This window comes from Eublepharis macularius, chromosome 8 (assembly GCF_028583425.1).
Source record: "Eublepharis macularius isolate TG4126 chromosome 8, MPM_Emac_v1.0, whole genome shotgun sequence".
Classification (NCBI taxonomy): domain Eukaryota; kingdom Metazoa; phylum Chordata; class Lepidosauria; order Squamata; family Eublepharidae; genus Eublepharis; species Eublepharis macularius.
Window position 1 is genome coordinate 75,892,733 of NC_072797.1, and position 23,682 is coordinate 75,916,414.

The window sequence follows — 23,682 nt, forward strand, 5'->3', positions numbered from 1 at the left end:
GTAACGGATATTGGTGTTTTTAAGGTGTTATGGCTGAAGTGTGTTGGTCAAGCGGCGGCAAAGGAGAACTGAGGGAAGGGGCCGTTGGTCGCTGTAGGATCACGTGACCGTTTGGGCGGGAAGACGGTCGCTGAGGCGCGCGACAAACCGCCCCTTCGGAGCCTTGGAAGCTCTAGAAAATTCTCCGGCAGCTGGCCTGCGCCTGCGCAGTCCCCATGTGTGTCAGCACAGAAGAACTCGATGAACATAAGTTACAGGTATGTTAACCCTGTTTTTAAGTGGTTGCTACATTTCTTTTTGTATATCCAATGTCTGAACAACCTAGCTTTGTTTTTTAGTCTCCAGGTTACTGTGGTATATCTCCGGGGTGGGGTGGGGGGCAGATTGTAAAAGGTATGAGAAGTACTCTTTTTGGTTTTGTTTTTAAAATTATTTGTCAGTCTGTGGTTCAGCCTTCTTTTGAATTCATAGTGACATGCCAGTTGCACAACTTCCTCCCCTGTCAACTTGGCCTGGTTTTTTGTTTACCCATTCTTTTAATTATATATACATTATGGGTCATCACTTCCTCTAATATAATTGTTTTGTTGTTAGATTATTTTTTTTTTAAACCCTGGTACTATTCTCTGTGTTTATATTGTTAGATTATTATTGTTAGCTGCACTGATTTGTTTTGGCACCAAAGTCAGGGCAGACATTTGCTAAATAAACTGTAGCCTTGGATAAGTAATATAGTGGTCTGAACAGAAGCTCCCCAAGCTTGCTCGCTCTCTTGGAAGAAGGACCCCTCTAATCTCTGGTTGTAGGGCCTTTTATAGTGGTTCATATAACGTGTAAGGCATCACACTCAAGATATTTTGAGATTTCACATCTCTAGCTGTCTTAAAGGAAAACACATATATCAAACAGGAATTAAACTAAAGTGGTTGTCACTATAAACTGTTTTATAATTGTTTGAAAATCCTAAGAATATATAAAAACTCTTCTAGGCCTGGACAAGATTATAAGAATTTTGTTTAAATCAGTTTCTTTTCAGAGGAAAATAAGTTGTAAGCAAACTTCAACAGCTGTAGCATTTGAAATTGAAATTAGGACATACATCATTTGGGCCTGTTTTCCTTCTAATATATCTAATATATGAAAAGCAGGGTGGATTTGATTTAAATCAAACTGATTTAAATCACGATTTAAATCACGATTTAAATCATTAGTCATTAAGGCTTGATTTAAATCATAGTTTTCTACATAAAGACTAATTCTTGCTGGTATAACTTTAATATGCAAGTAGATGCCTGCCTTACCGATAGGTAAAGGAACTTCATTAAAGTATTCCCAAACTGGGTCTCTTTTACGGCCTGCTGCCATTATAGGTTTTTTCCTCCAAGGAAAGAATGTGATAGACCTCAGGTCATACACACAAAAGATCCAAAGACTTGTGCAGTATTGTGCTCAAAAAGTTTCACTTTCATTTTGTACTGCTTGCCCCTCCCTCCTCACACTTAGTTTCTTCTTGTGCAGATCTATTCCACTCCAAACAATCAGAAAAATATTGTTTCTATTCACTGAACTTCTTGAAACTTAGCACTGGAGGGGTTGATTCTGTCTTCATAGGTTTGTAGAACAATAGGATCAAGGTCTTTTTCTCAGCTCTGTTCATGTTATAACATTTTTGCTGTGAAGAAGAGGCATGCGATCTCTGCTGAGCTGACACAAATTCAGTTTTGAGAACTGCAAAACCAAGCATCTGTGATAATATCTTGTAGGCAGAGAAACTGCCCAATAATCTTACAAAAACCTCTGGAAGAGCATGACATTGTGAATGGATTAATGGAATTTATTTACCAAAAAAATTAAACATATACAGCCTTATTCTACATAATTAAAAACTAATCTTTATTTCATGATGGAATAACCTTTGGATGGTAATATATTTTCCTCAAAAAGCATTTTATTTTAAAAAATCTAATTTAAGTCCAAAAAATCCGATTTAAATAAAAAAAATCCGATTTTTTTGATTTTTTTAAAAAAAAATCATTGATTTTTATCCACCCTGCCAGTTTGACACCATTTCACACTGCCGCTGAGTGTATGGTAGATCTTGCTTGTGTCATCTTTCTACTGCAGCAACTACTAATTGTGTATAGTTATTATCATTTGCAAAATTAAGCTTTGTGAATTATATTGCAAGTGCTTGAAGTGACACTGGCATTTAGATGGTTTGAGACTGTGACCGTGTGCCACTAATGGGCAAGGAGCTGGCATATGTAGGATTTTGAAGTGCTGTCATGTGTGTTAGAACTCAGTGTTATCAATTTCAGTGGGCTGGCATCCACTGTCTTAATGGATTAGCTCCAAGCGTGCATTCTTACGATCATTGTCAAATTTATTTAAGCTGATTTATAGATGAGGCCATCCAAGTGATTTAATACTATCATATTGTTATATGATAAAAAACAGTATTTTCTTGCCTTTTTATTGCTTGGTTGTTCAAGAGCATCTGCTTCTTAAAGAATAGCACAGTTTTGTTTAACTTTTCTGTTTTTATTTTTTAACCCTGATGGTGTTGTACCTTTTATAGGATTCCCTCCCCTTTTTGGGTTTGACATTCCTAATGGCCTTCTTAAATTCTTGGCTTTGTGTTAGCTTAGATTGGATCCCTTCTCTCTGTTCAAACTTAAAGCAAGCCCCCAAAGTATCCAAGCATAACATTTTATTATAATGTAATCTTTCTCTCCATACTTGCCACCCCTTACAAGGGCTTTGCAATGTATAATCTTTGGCCATGACCCACTGAGTACTGAACACACCCTCATAGTACTCCCATACTCCCCTTTGCAAGCACTAAACTTCTCAGCTTTGTTAACATGAAGGATATGCTGCAGTAAAAAAGTCTCCCCCCCATCCCCCATCTCCACCGTAGTTGTCATAAATGTAAGTTATTACATGCCATTGGCTGTGTGTGTGTGTGTGTGTGAGACTACTAGTAAGTATATATGACTATATTGACCAAATAAGATAGATCCATAGGTCATTTCTAAGTGCCAGATTTGTTTCGGCTCTATTGGAAAACATAATTGCTGTTAAGTAACTGCATGACAACTGCAGAAAATGAAGCTTGAAAAGCAGGTTGCAGCAAAGAATTATTGCCACATGTCATATTGTCTGAAAGGATTTGTACTTATTCGTAACTCTTGTGCATTTCTCTCAGAAGACATAGTGTATACTTTCACAACAGAGTCTTCCATGTTCAGAATGAGAATCCCAGTTTTCTGTTTCTCCTGCAGCTCAATTTAGACCTTTATCTTGCATGATTTTGCCCCTTTCCCTGTACACTTCCTTGGCTTGCCAACTCAGCAATCACATTTGTATTTTTTCTGTTCCAAATATATATTTACCAAATCTCTGCTAAATATAATTTGCCTATATCTAGCTGTATTAATGTCAACAATTTCAATTATTAAGAATTTAAAATTAAAAGTGGCATTTAAACACTGGTAGCTCTTCCAAAGAAGCCACACCAGTGTGCCCTGTCTATGTGTACACTTGAATGTCTAGTTCCCCTTGGATTAATAAATAGTTTGTATTATTTCTGCCACAGTTGGGAGCAGCAGCTCCATCATCACAGGTGCTGCCAGCAACCAGACAAGGGATGCCCCTCTGGTGGGAAATTGTTCCTCATCCACATCTGGCTGTTCCTGTAGCAGCTTGGGATTCTGATCCTGTGAGGTATGGCGGGTTGTGTACCCGCCATTGCGCAGGATTTACAAGAGCAAGCACCCAGTCACCCTGATTGAGAGGGTAGAATGGCCAGAGGAGTCTGAACAGAGCCCTGACATGGGTTGCAGGAAGACACCCCCTGAAACAGCTCTATTGAATGTGGCTCCCTGTGTGACTGCCTCTGTGGCTGGCATGAGCCACACCAGTTCATGGGCAAGGGCTGCACTCTCCCCGAGTGAGCCTCAGCTGCGGGAAGCCATTGTCTATGGGGGGACAGGTGAGGGGAGACTGCCTTCCCGATCCTTCTTACCTGTTGGTGCATCTTCACCCCTCCCCGAGCCAGGACTGTAAATCTGCAAGGGAATTCGGTTGGTAGTTGTTAGACACTCTGCACTTAACTTTTCCTCCCATATGTGAGTGTGAGGCAAAGCCCAAATTTTGCAAAGTTCTCCCTGCACACTCTTGTCTCACCACCACAAGTGTTGTCTCTTGTCTGATGTTCTAAGTTCCCACAGCGGGGGGCTCTGAGGCAGAGCCTCTAGCCACCTCCCTACTTAACTTGAGTCATGGCCAGCCTGGCCAGCAGTTATGTGGGGTGCTCCTATATAAGGGTAGCTGATTGGGCATGAGGAGCGGGGTTCGGTTGCAGTGGGGGCGTGAGCGGATTGGGCGCTGCAGATTGGCCCTCCATGCTCTGCCAGGCTACCGGAGGGGGGACGGGGGACATATGGGGAGATGCCTTTTCCCGTACAATAGGTGCCTATGGGCTCCACCATCATTTTTTGTGGCATAACTTTCCAGTGCTGCGGGGGGTGTTTCCAGGCCAGAAAGGGCTTATGGAGCTGGCTAACTCATGCATCGCCATGCTGGCACAGAGACTTACATTGCACTTATGCCTTATGACTGTGCCCAGCTTCAGCGGCTGGGCACCAGTGGAGGGCTGGGATGGAAAGGCACCTCAGCTAGGAGCCATCATGGGGGGTGGGGGTAAGTCCAGGATACACCAGCACAACTTGTAGTCAGTTCCCTGAGGACTTTCAGCCTCCCATTCTGGATTGAGCTGCCCATATACCATAATTTCAGTGTTGTTCTATTAATATCTATTTTTCATTCTAAACTTGTTTTATCTAAGGGGGATTCTGATCTTTTATAAATTTCTGTTAATCTAGCAATTCCAGCTTCCATACTGTTAATTTGTTTCCTTCTTTGTTTTTTTAATCTCGATACATTCTGAATTCATGATCCCCTCACCACCACTTTCATTGCTTCCCAATGAAGAGTGTGTGAGATAGAGACGTCTGAATTTTTTTGAAAATATCTTTCCATTGTTATTTTAAGATTCTGCTTACTACTGTCCTCTGTCAATAAAATTGGATTAAATCGCCACTTGGACTTTGAGCTAATTTATTTCATTTCAATAACTGCTGTGACAGGGGCATGATCTGGAATTTTTATCATTTCAATTGACATTTTATTAATCCAATGTAAACCTCCTTAAATACAAGAATCTCATCCAATCCAATTTTGGTTCTGGCTGTTGGGGTCCGGCGGAGACTGAAAACAGAACTGCTTTTCTAGTAATCAGAGGTTATCATTTTTCTAAAGAATTCAAGAATGTGGCATTGGGTTTATAGTGCAATCCTAAATTAATTTCTAAATTCATTTAAGTCAATTGATTTTGAAGGGAATAACTCTGAGTAGGACTACACTGGCAATTTGGTAGATGATTTAATATGCATAGAGAAGTTGTCGCAAATGTTACTGTCTTTTGAACTAAACATTGCTCCTCCAAATAGTCCTCAACTGAATTGAGAATCCAGATGCAGTGTGGGAGGTAATCTGAGGCATTAAAGAAAGCTTTTTTACTCATAAGAGAGGCGTACCGTAGGAAGGTGGTCTCATAGAGTTGCTTTACTAAAGAGATAGTACATAGTGGTGGCGTCTGTGATCCCTGTCTGTTGCCTTATGTCTTATCTGTTGCTTCAAGTATGTGCCACTATGTATTATCTGTTGATTTAAGTATGATCCTACTGGATTCTATGTTGTTTAAAATCAGTAAGAATTGCTTATGATTTGTTTCAGCATTTCTTCAACTCTGTGTTGGATTTTTGCGGCTGTTATGTCTTTGTAAATTTTCATTTATATACCCTATGGTAATTTATTGAAAATGTCTTTGATATTGACATTGAAATGTCTTTGATATTGACTTTGATAATCTCACACTATGTAATCTACCTTGAGTCTTGATGAGAAAGTCAGACTATAAATGACATAAATAAAATAAAGTGACATGCTCCAAAACCATCTTTGTAAGCAAGTCCGTAAAAGTAGCTATTTCCTCTGTTCACTTATCCCTTTGTGACATGTGAATTATTGAATGAAATAACCCAGTTCTCTTCAGTTTATAAAGCATTGCCTGTGACTAGATAAGAAATCGTTCTGTTCCTGAGTAGTCCCCTGCCTCATCCATTGGAAATCCACTGCCAATTCTGCTGTGTTAAGTGGACTAGTGCCGTTATAAAAGATAGCTTAAAATGTTACTGTGTGCCTACTGGAAAGAGTATACTTTCCTTATCCCTGCTCTCGTGGACTAGCAATTAGTTGACTTTTGGTTCCTAAAAATATCCTACTGCATTACATAGAAAAAATAAATATTGGATAGGAAGTTAAATATATATATGTTTGAATATATAATGATCTGTTGTGATTCCTTAAATTGCAGGCTTTGTGATGCCTGTGTTCCTTTTTTACTACAGCTTGTGAGCTTTTTATTCACATCAACTAAAGAGTCCCTGGAATAAAGCTGATTCATATTTTTTCTACAGTTTAATGTGGCATTACCATCCTCTTTTACCCACTCAATGTCTTTAATTGTAAAATGAGCAGTAGAAGTTTCTAAGTGCCGCTACTACTGCCATGAAGATTCCGACAGTTCAGTTTTACTGGCAAACTGTGGCTAGTCATTATGTAAAGCAACAGGTAAGATTTTTGGGTTCTCATGCTTCATCACCTTCCCCCCTTGTCATCAGTGATAGAATTCTTAGTGTTTCTTATCTCGGCTCATAATATGATGATCCATGTGCTTGTGATGTTTGTGTGGAAAACCATAGTTTGTTGTTATACCTGAGCTATCAATTGCAGCTAACTTTGTTCCCTACAAACCAGGATTCCAAACATGACTTTAAATCTGGTGTGTCCAGAAGAACTTACATGAGAGGGGAAATTGCGTCCCTCCTGCTTTCCTCACTGCCATCACCACTTAATGTTGTGTTTTAGGAAATCTGCAGAAGGATTTAGCTCCCTCTCATAAGTATTGAATAAACCACCTGGTTAAAATGTTCAGCAGAGGGCATTAAAGCTAAAACAGGGTTAACATACCTTTAACTTATGTTCATCGAGTTCTTCTGTGCTGACACACATGGGGACTGCGCAGGCGCAGGCCAGCCGCCGGAGAATTTTCTAGAGCTTCCATGGCTCCGAAGGGGCCGTTTGTCGCGCGCCTCAGCGACCGTCTTCCCGCCCAAACGGTCACGTGATCCTCCAGCAACCAACGGCCCCTTCCCTCAGTTCTCCTTTGCCGCCGCTTGACCAACACACTTAGCCGTAACACCTTAAAACACATCAGATTCAGTTACAGCCACCACATCATTGTGCATTGGAATTCACAGCGGGGTAGGAGGGAGGGTTGTGTGTCAGCACAGAAGAACTCGATGAACATAAGTTACAGGTATGTTAACCCTGTTTTCATCTTCGTTCTTCTGTGCCTCCACACATGGGAGTGTACCAAGCTTCACACAATAAGGAAGGCGGGGGTGAAGTCCAACACAATTTTATTGAACAAACAAGAACAACAACAAATAGATATGCATATATACATCTATGTAAACTGTACAGTGATTCATCAGTACTCAATATTTACACATATATACACCCAAATATACATATATACACTCTTTCACTCAAGGGTACCCAGCAGGTACGCCAAGAAAGTCTGCCCAAGACTCCCTCAGGAAAAAAGGGAGTGTAGGACAGCCCTAGCCACAGATACATCCTGCTCCGCATTGACATCAATGGCGTAATGCCTGACAAAGGTGTCTGCAGAGGACCATGTGGCTGCTTTACAAATGTTAACCAGGGGCACCCCCCTGAGGAGTGCCGAAGAGGATGCTTGGGACCGCGTGGAGTGGGCTCTGACATGAAGCGGGCAAGCCACCTTTGCCAGGGAATAGGCCTTGCTAATGGCCGTCACAATCCACCTAGACAGGGTCTGTGAGGAAGCCCTGTTACCCCTGTCCTTGGCCCCAAAACATACAAACAGGTGAGGACCGGAGCGGAACCCTTTCGTCCTATCCAGGTAATAGGCAATGGCCCTCTTCAAGTCTAGGGAATGGAGGGCCTTCTCCCCTCTAGAGGAAGGTTGAGGAAAGAATGCAGGCAGTGAGATATCCTGCGAGAGGTGGAAGACGGACACCACCTTGGGCAGAAACGCGAGGCAGGGACGCAGGACCACCTTGTTGGGATGAAACACAAGAAAGGGAGGGTCAGACCGCAGTGCAGACAGCTCACTGACCCTTCTGGCCGATGTCACAGCCACCAAGAATGCCACCTTATAGGATAGCATATCCAAGGGGCAGGTAGCCATAGGTTCAAATGGAGGCAACATGAGACGTGAGAGTACCAAGGACAGTGACCACTGAGGCACTGGCGCCGACACAGGTGGGTAAAGATTGTACATGCCCTTAAGGAACTGGCGGGACTGTGGGTGAGAAAACACCGTAGCACCCTCAACTTGGGTGTGAGCAGCTGATATCGCTGCCAGGTGGACCTTGAGGGAGGAAACCTTCAAGCCCAGGCCACGCAAGTGGCACAAATACTCGAATACAACCCCCAAGGGACTGCTGTCAGGCACCACTCCTTTAGCCAGCGCCCAAAGTTCAAACCTGCGCCACTTGGCCGCATAAGCGCGCCTAGTGGATGGCCGACGAGCATTTAGGAGGACTCTCTGTACCTCGTCAGTAAAGCCTACAGGGGAGGAACGATCCGCCAAGCCGTCAGGTGCAGCTTCCCGGGATCGTGGTGGACTAGGCTCCCGTTCAGGAGAAGGTCTTGCCGAGGGGGCAGACTCACATATGTCCGTTGGGACATCCGCAGGAGCTTCGGGAACCAAACCTGCCGTGGCCAGAAGGGGGCCACCAGGATGCAGTCCGTCCCGTCCTCCTCTATCTTGCACAGGACCCTGGGGATCAAGGGGAACGGAGGAAACATGTAGTGCAAGCCCTGCGTCCACGTAAACTGGAAGGCATCCCCAATAGAGAGGGGGTCGCTCCCTGCCCTGGAACAGAACGTGTGGGCTTTGGAGGTTGCCGCAGTGGCGAACACGTCTATCACTGGATGACCCCACATCTGGAAGATCGGCCCAACGCACTCTACGTTCAGTTCCCACTCGTGGTCCAGCAAGGGGACCCTGCTGAGGGCATCTGCTCGGGCATTGTCTGACCCAGCCACGTGTATAGCACGTAGCGACACGCCGTTCCTGATAGCCCACTGCCAAGTGAGCGTGGCTTCCCGGCACAGGGCTATGGACACTGTGCCCCCCTGCTGATTCACGTAGTACATGGCAGTCGTGTTGTCCGTCTGCACCAACACCTGACGATTTCTCAGCAGTGCTGTAAGAGACACAAGTGCGAAACGAATGGATCTTAGTTCCAGCACATTAATATGGAGGGTCTTTTCCCTCTCAGACCAGACATCTTGCACAGACACATCACCACAGTAAGCCCCCCATCCCAACAGAGAGGCATCAGTGGTAACCGTGATGTCATGGTGCTGATACCCAAAGGGGGTCCCTTTAAACAAGTTGTCATCAGATAGCCACCAGTCCAAGGAGGAGAGGATGACCCTCGGGATAGAGAATTTGAGGGACGGAGGGTGCAGCAGAGCATCGTACCTCCGCACAAACCAGTTCTGGAGAGGGCGCATACGCAGCCTAGCAAAGGGCACCACAGAGGTGGCCGCTGCCATATGCCCTAGTAAGCACTGGATAGTGCGCACGGACTGGAATCGGTTCCTTTTAAACATGGACACAAGACCCCTTAGGGACCTAGCTCTCTCCAAGGGGAGCAGAGCCTTACCCTCCACAGAGTTTAACAGTGCACCAATGTAGGACACCTTGCAGTTGGGCACCAGTTTGGATTTCTCAAAGTTCACGAGGAGCCCCAGGCGTTGGCAAGTGCTAAGTACCAAGCCAATGTCTTGCACCAGCCTAGACTCCGATTCAGCCACGATGAGCCAGTCATCGAGGTACGGAAAGATGGTACAGCCTTCTTCCCGCAGGAAGGAAACCACAGGGGCCACACATTTCGTGAACACTCGTGGGGCAGTGGACAGGCCAAAAGGGAGCACCTTATACCGGAAAACCCTTTGCCGGTAAACGAAGCTCAGGTATTTCCTGTGCTCCTCCCGTATCCCCACGTGAAAATATGCGTCCTTTAAGTCCAGGACCGCAAACCAATCCCCGTGTTTGAGCAAGGCGATCACAGCCGCCAACGTAACCATCTTGAATTTGGTCACCTTGAGGAAGGCATTAAGGCCCCTCAGATCTAAAATGGGACGTAAGCCCCCATCCTTCTTAGGGACCAGGAAGAACCTAGAGAAGAAACCCTTTACAGAGTCCTCATAGGGCAATTCTTCCACAGCACCCTTGGCCAAGAGCGACACGATCTCCGCATCCAGCTCGGCCATAGTGTTATTGACAGCTGTCAGGGGTGAACTGCATCTAGGCAGCTCAACGAACTCCAGCCCGTATCCCAGTTCAACAATAGTTAAGACCCATGAGTCAGATGTTATTGACTCCCACTCAGAGAGGAGTGGACTCAGTCTGTCCGAGAAGTTCGGGGATACGGCTGGCGCGACCCATCAGTACTGTCTCCCGGCACCCTGCTGTTCTCTCTGCTGGGCCGGTTGCTGTGACGGACGAGGCTTAAAGGGCCTACGCCTCCTCTGCTGTTGTGTGGGAGGGTAGGACCGCTGCTGGTAGGCAGGATACTGGTGGAAACCCGGCCGCTGCTGCTGGTACCTGCCCTGGAAGTGGTAAGGGCCGGACCGGGGAGCGTACCGTGGCCTGGAGGTGGGTTTGTCCGAAGGAGCCAGACCCAAGGACCGTGCCGTCTGTCTGTCCTCCTTTTTCTTTTTCAGGGTCTCGTCGGTGGACTTGGAGAACAGCGAGTCCCCCTCAAAGGGCATGCTCTCCACCCTGGAACGCACCTCCTGAGACAGGGCGGTCGACCGCAACCAGGAGTGGCGCCTGAGGACCACCGCCGAAGCCATCCCTCTAGCAGCAGTGTCAGCAGCGTGGCTCCCAGCATTCATTTGCTGTTTAGACAGCCGGACAGCCTCTGTTTGCAGCAGGGACACCACAGCCTTCTGCTCAGGTGGGAGGTCCCGGGTATAGGACGCCAACTTCTCCCAGAGGTACAGCTGGTACCCTGCCATGATGGTCTGGTAGTTGGCAATCCTCAGACCCAGCGAAGCGACGATGTACTGGCGCCTGCCCATGGCATCAAGCTTTCTGCTCTCTTTATCGGCAGGCACCGAGGAGTGACCCGACCGTCGGGGGTTGAATTCCTCCGTGACCAAGGAGGAAGGTGGAGGGTGCTTCACCAACGCCAGCCAGGTGCCCTGCTTGATCTTATAAAGCTGCTCGATCCTCTTAGATGTTGGAGGCTGGTCACAGGGCACCTTCCACACCTTCTCCACGATCTCCTCAATACCCTCGAGCATGGGGAAGCCAATGGATGCCGGGTTGTCACCGTATATCCGCTTGAGCAGCTTGTCTTTGGTCTGTGGGGTCGCCGAGGAGATGTCCATCTCGAGGGCCTGGGCCATCCTCGCCATCTGGTCAGCGTAGATGCGGAGGTCCTCGTATGGGGAGCCCGTAGATGGCACCAGATCATGAGCCGGCGACGGTTCGGACCAGGACTCCGACTGGTACTCGGCCAGGCTCTCCACTTCTCCTTCCTCGGAACCGTGCTGGGAGTCCTCACCCTGGACTGGAGGGGGAAACCACGTTCGCCTCGACGTCGATGGCCCCGGTTCCAACTCGGAGAAACCAGCAGGTGCCCCTTCGAACTGGCAACGGTATGGCGAGGGAAGGTAGGAGGCTTGACGATGCCGGGATGCAGTGGATCGGGCAGATCGAATGCTGTCCCCGGACTGGCGTCGCTCACGACTGACCGCAGGTGGAGATGGACGGGCAGGAGATGGACGGCCCCGATGAGGAGACGGGCTCGGTTCCAATCTCGGCGACCGAAGGGCAGGAGATGGTCAGCTCCGACGGCGCGGGCTCGGCTCCGGCCCCGACGAAAACTCTGCGGGCACCGTTTCGAAGGCCATCGGATCCGGCACCGGCACGGAGATTTCCTCTGGTTCGGGGGAACCCAGATGAGGGGAAGGCGTGTGAGGAAGCACGATGACTTCTCCCTGGGGAGCGGGATGCGGCGACCGATGATGTTTGGTCTTCTTCTTCTTTTTTGCCGGTTCCGAAGAAGACCTCGGAACCGACGCGCTCCTCGCCTTCGAAGGGGACCTCGGCTTCGACCTCTTAGATTTTATAGGGATCGAACCGGTCGTCGGTTCCGACCGGGGACTCGGCACCAGGATCCTCGGTTCCGATGTCGGTCTCGGATCCGACCTGGTGGATGACGCGCTGCGGGGCGGCCGCGCCGGACCCTGCGCTGGGGAGGCCGCTCTCGACGCCGAGGCACTCGGGGGACGCGGTTTCGACCCCGACCTCGCGGAGGCCACAGAGCCAGCTCTTGAGCGCCTTTCGGCAGAGGGGCTAGGGCCAGCCTTAGGTAACGGGGTCCCCTCGGACATGACCGACTGCCACAGTGACGAATTCAGTCGGGCCCACCGATCCTGCCGGGCCTTGTTGGTGAAGCCCTGGCAGATCTTGCAGGCCGACACGTTGTGGGCCTCCCCCAAACAAAAGAGGCACAGCTCATGGCCATCGGTTTTGGCCATCTTGGTGTGGCATTGGAGACAATGCTTGAAGAGAGCCGTTGAGGCCATCTTCAGGGGCAAGCGAAAGAAGGGTCAAAAACAGTCCGAGTCAAATTACCGAGTCCACGTCAAAGTCCAAAGCGAGATCCGAAGAATAGTCGAGGTCACGAAGTCCTAAGTCAAAAGCCAAGCAATCAGTTAGAGAAAGGCACGAAGCACAAAAGCACAGAGCAACGAAGCTCACGTTCTCTCCAAGCGGCGGCAAGAAGAGAACTGAGGGAAGGGGCCGTTGGTCGCTGGAGGATCACGTGACCGTTTGGGCGGGAAGACGGTCGCTGAGGCGCGCGACAAACGGCCCCTTCGGAGCCATGGAAGCTCTAGAAAATTCTCCGGCGGCTGGCCTGCGCCTGCGCAGTCCCCATGTGTGGAGGCACAGAAGAACGAAGATGAACAAGTGTTTCCTTATGGCACAAAGCTGAGGTCTTGTAAGTAATAAGTTTTTGGTGTATTTTATACCACCCCCACCCCAACTATTTTTATACAAACTTTCAGTTCTTCTTTGTGCTCTTTGATCATCACACTTACAATGTATCAATTTGGGACCTTCAGGAATCTTGAAGAGATTTTTTTGGTGCTTGCCCCACCGGTGGGGTGGGGAGAAGAAGACATGGTTATTAGATGCATAGATAATAAAATATGTTTTGTAACGTGCCATCTTTAATTAGATTATATGCGATGGGAAAGGTGAGGAAGTGTGAAAGCCCGGGAGTTGCTGGGCTTATTCACATGACAAATTAAGCTTTTCCAAAAGAGCTGCCCTTGTTTAACAGCTACATAATGCTGAGATTGAAGGCAGAAAAAAAAGGCAGGATTGTTAAAAGCAGGGTTGTCAGAATCAGGGTCCTGCTCTCTTAAGGTATTGATCTTTAGCTGGTGGGTTGGAACCCTGTATAAGATGAATCCCGCAAGCAGGAAAACCTAGATGGGACAGATTCCAAAGAACAGTGTCAGTTATCACAGTGTCAAAGAACTATGTCAATTCTTTCCCGTTAGTTTTTTAAAAAAACACCCTTATTGAAATAGATACAAACCCCATGAAGATGTTGGCATCTGTGAGCATTTCAGCCATAATTTAAATCATCTGTTGGGGGACAGTTTGTACACACTCCACATGCAAATGCATGTTCATGGATTTTTCTGCATGTGGAAGTGGTGCTGAGTCTTAGGCAAACTACGAAGAACAGCACCATATCTGGACAGCTGTTAATCTGAATGTGATTCTGTGAGGGTCAGTTTGTCATGCTGCTCCTTTGCCGTCGAACCAGCCTCCTTCTGTAGCCAGCTAATTTTCACATAGTGCATTTCAAGTGCTCAAAATATTTCCCATAACTCCTGTCAGTCCTTACAACAGCACTATAAAGAAGGCCCACAGTACTGTCTGCATACTAAGTATGGGGGGTCTGTGACTGAGAAGAGTGGCTTCCCTAAAGCCCCCTGGTGAATTAGTGTCTGATATAAAATTTGGACCAAGGTCTTCTTGGATGTCATCTCTCAATTGTTTGCTAGACCTGGGACAGAAAACTGGCTATCCATCTTAAACTGACACTTCATACAGCTTGTTACTGAAGGAGTAAGGGTTTGTTTTAGGACCATCTTAATAGAAAACAGTTGTGTTGACAACTAAAAGAAGCCTTGTTCTGAAAAAAAGGTTTAACAGAAGTACAGGTGCGTTTGTGGGTAGTGGTGGGTGCAAAAATGAACAAATAACAAAAATGAACTGTCTTACTCTGCAGCCTAGCCTAGCTCTAAGAACATTAAACATGCTTACATAGGAGTGTCTTGGCTTTTTCATAGCTTGTTTTTCTTCATAATGCAGACATGCTTTCAGACTGGTGGTTTGTTCCTCAGCTGACAAGCTGTTTTTGTAAGCCTTCTGGTTTTTAACAGAAATTTGGACGTTGAATTTTGTTAAGTGATGGGGCGTAACTGTACCCCCAAACTTCCACAATGCAAACTGTATTACTTAATTATTAATAATTTTGTTCTTTGTAAAAAATAGGTTGTAAAGATGAGAAGAGAAGTGAAGAAGGTGAGAGTTTTGACAATTCGCAAGCTAACTCGACACATTGCAAAACTAAAGGCAAAAAAGTGAGCTATTACCTTTTTTCTCTGTATGGATTTCATTGTAAAATGCAGTTCATGCAAATGTCACAGTGACTCAGTTCTGGGTTAAGTGTACCCTCTCATCTGCAATATCAAAAAACCCAGTATATCTGCCACCCATTTCTGGATGAATTTGAATTTAGATCACAGCAACAAAGCTACTTTTTATCAACTTGCTGCTCGCTCCACTTAGTCCTACACTCTCTCACAATCTAGGATAGAGAATGGGCCTGTTACCCACTAATTAGAAATTTAAGGAGCAATTTAGTTTTAAGAAAAAATCAAGGCTTTAAATTTTTTTAAAAAAAATACTGGCCTGCTGTCCTCGTTGGCTCCTGATCTTGCAGCATCTCTAGGTAAGATACTGGAAATCCATGAGCAGATCTCCTGTCTTTCTAAACTCTTAAAAATAGCAACTGCTGAGAGACCTGGCTTAGCTTGGGGCTGTGTAACCCCCCTCCCCACCCCCACCCCTGCTGCTTGCCAGACAGCTTTTTAATTAGTCCTCTCAAAGCCTTTTCCTAATACAACTTTTTCTATAAAAAATAAAACGAATTCTAAAACTGCAATTAATTGCTCTCAAACTATTTGATAGTGAGTTCTGTGTGTGTCTAGGAAAGCTCACGGGTGCAATATTTGGGTGTGCATTACTTCAGTTTTAAAATTAGTACCTGAAGGAAACCTTTTAATCCCTAAAACAGTGTTAATTCCTTTTCACTACACTTAAGTTCAGCAACTGATGTGCAGCATTCTAGGTGCATATTCATAATGTTTTGTAATAAGACTTTGAAATTTTCAAATAGTTGAAAATCATTAAAAGTGAATTTTAAGATAATTTTATTGCTTGTTGCAACCTTCAACTACTGCCACTTATGACTGCTATATGTTGTTCACAAGGCTGTTGCACATTCCAGGTTTCTTAAGTACCAAAGGTGGTTCTAACAATAATGTAAACTTTTTACATAATGGTTTGGACAAGCAGTCTTTAAGTGGAAAGCACTGATGGTTACAGGTCCTCCCTGCTTTTTCCTTCCCTGAAATAGATCCTTTTTTTCCTGAGAAACTTGATTTCCATGGTAAAGCAAAACCTGTATAGGTCAGAGAGTATGTTGAGATGAGGGAGGGAACAAATCAGCCTTTTCTCTTCCTAGCAGAGCTGTGATGATAGAAGAGAGAGGAAGGAACAATTTCACTTCTTTTCCCTCCTTGATGAAGCACCCCCCCCCAAAAAAAGTGATTACTCTGTGTGGGTCCCAAAATCCAGGGAATCAGCTTTCCCAGAGGAGTCAGAAGGGACTGCTGTTGAGAGGGAGGAAGAGAAAGCAGAGAAGATCCACAGTCTTTATGTGATTAGATTGCTGGATCCAACCCAGTGCTTTTATTATTCAAAGCATTTTGCACATATTATCTTCTTAGAATGGCCTTCTAAACAGGCCATGCTGCAGATACTGAAGCTGAGAGAAAATAGCTTAAGTTTTCCTAACATGTTCATAAAAGATGCAAGATTTGAACAGGAACCTCCTAGATCTCGCAGTACTATTGTGTATAAGCACCAATAGAAATTACTGTTGTGGCTTCTGAAAGGCTAATAGATTCTTGCACACGTTTTTGTGGACTAGAGTTTGCTTTATCTTACACATGAGCATGAGGATGTCCTCAGCAGATAAGCATATTTAGACAGAGGAAAAAACGGAGTGGAGACTATTGGCATTCAGTTTTAATGTTTAGCATAGCATTTTAAAGATATAGTAATGAAACATAATATATGTCCTATTGCAATATTATAATATATGTCCTATTGCAGTATTGTTAATTATCTTTCTCATTCAGGGGTACTGAAGATGCAGTACTGAAAAATCATAAACGTGCACAGAGGTTATTGGAAGAAATTCATGCTATGAAGGTAATGCCATGCATCTGCCTTGAATATCTCGCATACTGTGCTTAAATTACAAACATGTGCCTAGTGTTCTTTTGAAATGCACTTCAGTAAACTCATTTGAGATTGTGTGTGGACTAAGTCTTGGCTGTCAGTGTAACATCTGGGAGAGCAACAGAATGTAGCTGATGAGAGACTATTTTAAATTTGAATTTTACTGTTTAGTGCTATAACTGTCAAGGTGCTAGGCTAATTTGACTTTAGGAACTGCCAAGTTAAACTTGTGCTTGCTTCCAATAACCTTGCAAGCCTCAAGTTTTAATTCCTGTTCTAAACTTATTCCTGTGAAGGGTCCATGTTAGTCAGAACTGTGGATGGATATTCTGGAGGCTGACATCATTTTTCCCAGTTGCCAGATCCTTACATTTTTGGGTGGTGCTGTCACTCTAGTGTGCGAAGTAGTAACTAACAAAATGGACTGAAACCAAAGGGTTTTTTTTCTTTTTTAGCCAGGGCATTCATTAGCATTTGCAGGCCTCTTCTCTTATACTGACATGCTGGACTGTAAAATGTCTGGCAGGCTGTTGTATAACAGAACTTCGTTGGTACTAATGAGCTGCTTAATTATAGGATGACTTTCTTCAAAAATTATAAATATTGCAGAGATTTACAAGAACAGTTTTTGAGGTTTAACCACACAAGTAATCTGTAGGAACACTGTTTTGTCCTATTATCATAAACAGATGGCCCATAATTTTTCATTACATATTAACACTTAGAAGAATTACAAAACCAGAAACTCTCAGCAGAGAAATGAAAATTAGATGAAACAGCATTTTTCATGTGCCTGCTGAAGGTCTGTAGCACTACTTAAAATTTCATGGAGGTTATTAAAGATGATAGAAAATACATTTGCCTTATTTTTGTTTTTACATTTTCCCATTTTCATCTCTTGGTAGTGCTGGTTAGGAGAGTTCTGATCACTACAGCAGAATGTGCAGCCAAAAAGAATAAAATAATAGAACTGGGTATACCTTAACTTCTTATCTTTTCTCTGTACCTTTAGCCACCATCTCCAGACAAGTGTTTTATTATCTCTGGAACTGTAAGGCACACTTACATGCTCTTGGCCTTACTGGCCAAGCAAAGGCGAAGCCTTTAGTTGAGCTCTGCATTTTATCTGTGGAATTCTGGCACCTATCATGCAAATTAAGAACACAAAAAAACTTTCATGATTATAATGTTGCAAGGTTTACAAAACTATTCTAACCAGATATTTCTGAGTGGGCAGGAAATCATTATATCATATACTGTATTGTAACAATGTACAGTATTTTGTGTTTGTGAAGGTGAGGCTGATGTGGTGTCAAGCTTGTGAACCTTGATGAACTAGGAAGTGATTGTAGGATGGAGATCCCTGTTCTGTGTCTGTCATCAAATAGACACTAACATTAAAAAACAAGAATCTCAAGAAATCATGCTTGATAGAAATGGAAGTCTCAGGAAAAGGAGGAGGAATATGTGGAAATGGAGGGAAAACATCTCCAAGCTTTGGCAAAGAAGTGCTTTATATTGCTGATATAGGGCACTGGTTGAAGAGTTGGGGTGTATGTGTTAGGCAATTTTATTGTGAACATGGATTTGGTAGAATTTCATGTATGTTAAAATAATTTTAATGCATAGCAACAGGATACACTGTCTTATTCTGAAACACTGAGCCTTGATCTATTTAAGTTACTTGTAATTAGCCATGCTGTTCTGCTTGTAACCGCCTAGGATTTACTCTGTAGTAATTACAGGGAAGATTACCAGGTGAACAAGAAAATTACCAAAGTAGAGCATTTTCCCATGATCATACCACTATTAGGTAAAATCTTTAGTCTCACTGAAAAAGTTAGACTTGATTATCTCCTATCTGATAAGAATACTAAGATTATCTATCAAGTAGCCAAATATTGCTTGGTGATATACAGGTCTTGGAAATTATATGGTACTGTAACTAGATTTTAATTCTAAACTGTTTTGTCTCATTGTATTCCTTGAATTTTTCTTTTACTGTAATCATGTTATATGATTGGTCAAATGACCGTAAATAACGACAATGAATGAGCATTTTCTTTTTTAAAAATTTAGCAGTTGAGCTTCTTTTCTATTTGAATTGAGTTAATTGACACCCTTTCCTCATGGTGATCGTTCCATTGAGATGGCATACATTGGTGGTGTGTTCCCACCTACCCCCCAGTCCACATCTCTGTGAGGCAGGTCAGTTGAGAGAGAAAATGACTGACTAGTCCAAGATCTCCCAGCAAACTTTATGGCCTGAACAGGGATTTGAACCTAGAGTTTTCTTCAGTCCAGGCCAGTGCTATAACCCACTCAGGATCTAAAAAGATTCTGGGAATAGGGAAAGGGTCTAGTTGCTTTGGGTAGGTGATACAACTTTGCTCTATCAATTTAAGGTGTATTTTCATGTACTGTACCTGTAATGTTTGCACCCCTTTTGTAACTAAATATGAAGTTGGCTTTTTAAGGAATGCATACTGATACAGGCTGAGGGGGCATAAAGAATTACATATATTCTGTTGCAATTATAAAAGCTCCTAAATTGTGCTACATGAAAGTCTAGAAAAAATAGTCTTCCTGTTATTTATCTTCACTCAGGTTAATCTGAAAACATGTTAAAAAACATAAAGGCTTCTCAAAATTCAAAAGTCCTATTAACCAATAACAATTGCAGACAGTACTCAGAATTTTACTACTTGGATATTTAGGTAAATAGATGGATCTCATAGATCAGTTCTGCTAGTATTGGCACCATCTAATGTGAGCAGCTTTCCCCAGATAGAAAGAGGTTCTTTTGCTGACAATCCTCTTGCATTAGAAGGAGTGTCCTTGTGCTGGGGAACGTCCTGTTGTTAGTGGAACCGGTTTGCAAGATCCAGCCCATGGAACTGTGTGTATTTGGTGGAACTGAAAAGTTCCTGTGTGTTAAGCAAAAGAATGTGTTTATCTGCAGAAGATTTGTTCTCAGAGTAAATTCCACTGATGTGGCGTAGCAGAAACCTCCTTTCCCTCAATATGATCACTTGTTTTTTATTCAAGACAACTAATGGATGTATTCAGTAGTTAAATTATCAAGCTTAAAAACTAGAAATGCCCTTCTTTGTGAGAAAATAACACTGGTTAAAAATTCCAGCTACGTGGATGCAGAAACTGGGTTAATTGTTTGCAGGAGTTCTTGAAGCTATTGGAACAGAAAACTGTTTTTGGATACTTCAGGGTTCATTTTGCCAGAACTGTGTAAAACATTTATTTTAAAATTCAGGAAAGAGACAGAGAACGCTATGATCCTAGCCAGTTCTTCCTCTGTACGTGATTTATTTCATAGACATCAAAAATGGCCATGGGAGGCTTTGTTTGTAAGAGAAGACAGTTCACAACACTTCTCTTTGTTTTTGAAGAATTCTCTGTATTTCCTTATAGTTAGGAAAGTTTTCTTATTATTTAACATGAGAACAACATTTTGTGCCTAAAAATATATATATATTCAGAAAGATATGTACCAAGTGTAGTGTAGACATAGCGTAGACATAGCAGACACTATTTTGGAGCTACAGTTTAATTTTAAGAGATCTTGAACAGTTAAGGAATAAGCTGACACCAATGTTAATAGCAGTTAGAACTAAACAGGTTTCTTGAAAACATAAAGCTGCATATAGTAGACCTCAACACTCAACCTTTCCACTTGTTCAATCAGCAGGAATGGTTACACAAGCATTCTGGCCCCACCTCCATGTGATTGGCAGCTCGCAATCATGATGAGGAGTAAGAGTACACACGTACTCTCCTTTTTCATGGCTGGGGCTGCTGCTTTCTGAATGTTCATGATCTTAGAGTAAGTCTGTATACTTCCTCCATGCACAGGTGCTATGTTCATGAGCCTGCAATCAGCTGGAGGCAGAAGTTGGGGCCCATGTGCTTATATCCTCCCCCCCCCTTTGTGTGGGGTTGACTGAATATACACAATGGTTGTGTGCAGAGGACTCAGTCAAGCCATTGGTCTGTCTAGGTCAGTGTTGGCTATGCGAGTGGCTGCAGCTCTCTAGATCTCAGAAGTATTTTACATCACCTACTACTTGATCAGTTTTTAACTGGAGATGCTGGGTGCTGGACCTGGGAACTTCTGCATTGCAAGGCAGGTGCTTTGCCACTGAGCCATGGCCCTATACCAAATGGATAAACTTTCCATCTGTAACCTGGATCCTTAATTTGGATTTGAAGCTAATTAGGATGGTGTGAACATTCCGTGTATGAATATATATTCTCATTCATCTGTGTAAACTTCTATTTTCATGTCCTGTTAGTTCGTCATGCCAGAATTTGTCATCATGTGGCAGCTGTTGAAAGCAGATTGATCTTCATGCTTTACTGTTTTCTTTGCTCTGGACAATAGTTTTATATTAGATACACAGAGAACAAGTTGGGGGAAATCCTCAAGATAATAAAAGGTTCTCTGGACTATTATTGCTAGAGCTGAATTTTTTAGGAACACAATCTTACTGAAGTAAGAAATATTTACCTTTTATTTCCAAATACCATTGTAGTAAATAATTGCAGTGAAGCAGTGTGTGTGCGCCACTTAATAACATAATTGCTTTGTAGATGGGGGTGCTCCTCCTTGTGCACTGTAAGGTACCATTTAGCTTCAGGTTGCCTGACAAGAATACCACATTGTTATGTTGAACTATTTAACAAAATGCTGTTAGAGGATATTTGGGTAGATGTACGCTGAGAATACCTAAATGGCTCTTTTAAAATGGTACCTGAAGGAGAAATGATTGAACAGGATAAATTCAGCCTTCTCACCTATTGTCTCTGCCATCTGCTCACTAGATCTCTGTCTCTAGGACTTGACATCAACATAATGCTGCAGTCTTTGCATTGGATCCAAAATTTACTTTCCACTGTAAGGCACTTCAGGAAGAGAAACTTTTGTTAATGTTCCTCTACTGCCACAGTTTATAAAGCTCCCCAAACTGCTGCTGCTGGGTGGTAGAATCCTACAAGGCCTGGGGTCCACTTGCAGACAATGACATTTGCATCTGGCCTTTTTTCTCTCTTCCTTCTGATCTCAAGGATCAAATGCAGTTGAAGGATGGGAGAGAGAGAGAGAGTTCATACACTCATGTACAATGATATAGCACTGAACTGTTCTTACCCCATGAGAAGGGAACTCCTCTGATTTAGAAGTAGTACTGTGATTCCTGGTATGTGTCTGTGTATGTGATATTACTGTTGTCCATAAAAAGTTTCTTCATGAAAACAAGCAAGATTATCAAGGGGTTGGGGTGCTTCTGAACAAATGTGCAAAATGGGACTCTTTCTATAGAAGAACATGAGTCAGCAGTGTGATGTGGTAGCTAAAAAGGCAAATGCGATTTTGGGAAGTATTAACAGAAAAGTAGTGTCAAGATCATGTGAAGTGATGGTATCGCTTTACTTTGCTCTGGTTAGACATCACTTGAAGTACTGTGTTCAGTTTTGGGCACCACAGTTGAGGAAAGATGTTGACAAGCTGGAATGTGTCTAGAGGAGGGCAACAAAGATGACCAGGGATCTGGAGACCAAGTCCTATGAGGAAAGGTTGAAGGATCTAGGTATGTTTAGCCTAGAGAAGAAATGACTGAGAGGTGCTATGATAGCTTTCTTCAAGTATTTGAAGAGCTGTTGCATAAAGGATGGAGCGGAGTTGTTTTCTGTTACCCCAGAGGGTCAAACCAGAACTAGTGGGTTAAAAATTAAATGAAGACTTTCCAGCTAAACATTAGGAAGAACTTCCTGAGTAATTCCTCAGTGGAGTAGTCTTCCTCAGACTGTGGTGGCTCTCCTTTTTTGGAAATTTTTAAGAAGAGGTTAGATGGCCACCTGACAGCAGTGATGATTCCATGACCCAATATGAATTTAGGTAGATAGGAAAAAGGGAGGGCATGAAGGAATACGCAGGTGCTAGGCAGTTGTGGCTGTTTCTTATATGCCCAGGGTAATGCCGATCACCACTTTGGGGTCAGGAAGATATATTCCTCCAGATCAGAATGGCCAAGTATCCCAGAGGTTTTTTTTACCTTCCTCTAGGCATAGATCCGTGGTCACTGGGGGGATGAAGGGGAGCGGTAGCTGTGAATTTCTTGCATCATGTAGGTTTGACTAGATGACACTTTGGGCTACTGTCCAGCTTTATGTTTAAGGTGTTTGGGAGATCTCTTTGTGCACATAACCTTGGAAGTCTTGTGGCTTTTTACAATGCTTCTTTGTAATGTGTGATGACACTCTAAATTGCAGTTTATTGCTTTTCTCCTTTAGACAAGCTGCTTTGTCAAGAAGATAAATTATTACAAAGACAGTAATCCAATTGAGTTTGTCATGATGTAGTATTGGATAAGGTTTCTTTAAGATAAAACATGGATTGCAGATGCAAATATTGTGTGTTTAATTCTAAAATTCGCTTTTTTAGTTTTGGAAGCAATGTCATAAATATTAAGTAATAAGAGCTAATAAAATCTGGAACAGCTTAATGGTTTGCTCTTGTGTCTAAAACTGAATTTTTAAATCAGCTTTTTGTTTAGCCTTTTTTCTGCTTTCACTCCATCAATCTCAACAGATCATCTGTTCTAGTATCATTTTTGTTTTAGAGGTGTGTGAAATATGTGCCATGAATCCAAAACATGATCCCAAGAGAAGAGTTTATGTGTTTAGCAAACACTTCCAAAGAACTTGAATTGGAAATTACCACAAAAAGTGAGTTGAAAGTTTCCCACATAATTCTCAGAAGGGGGGCAGAGAGAGTAAATAGAACCCTAAAAATTCATAGATTTACAACGTTTTTCAAGTAATGGATCTTCTCCTGCCCTGCTTTGAAGTAGCTC

At 43.5% G+C, this 23,682-nt stretch overlaps 1 protein-coding gene across 2 annotated transcripts in view; it reads left to right on the forward strand.

Annotated features, from left to right (window-relative positions):
- SRFBP1 (serum response factor binding protein 1) overlaps positions 1-23,682 on the forward strand; it is a 117,705-nt gene that overhangs the window by 25,042 nt on the left and 68,981 nt on the right. For both annotated transcript variants that reach the window (XM_054987408.1, XM_054987410.1), the window contains exons 2-3: positions 14,777-14,865; positions 16,711-16,783. In XM_054987408.1, coding sequence (XP_054843383.1) covers positions 14,777-14,865; positions 16,711-16,783 — 162 coding nt within the window. The remainder of the gene's footprint in view (positions 1-14,776; positions 14,866-16,710; positions 16,784-23,682) is intronic.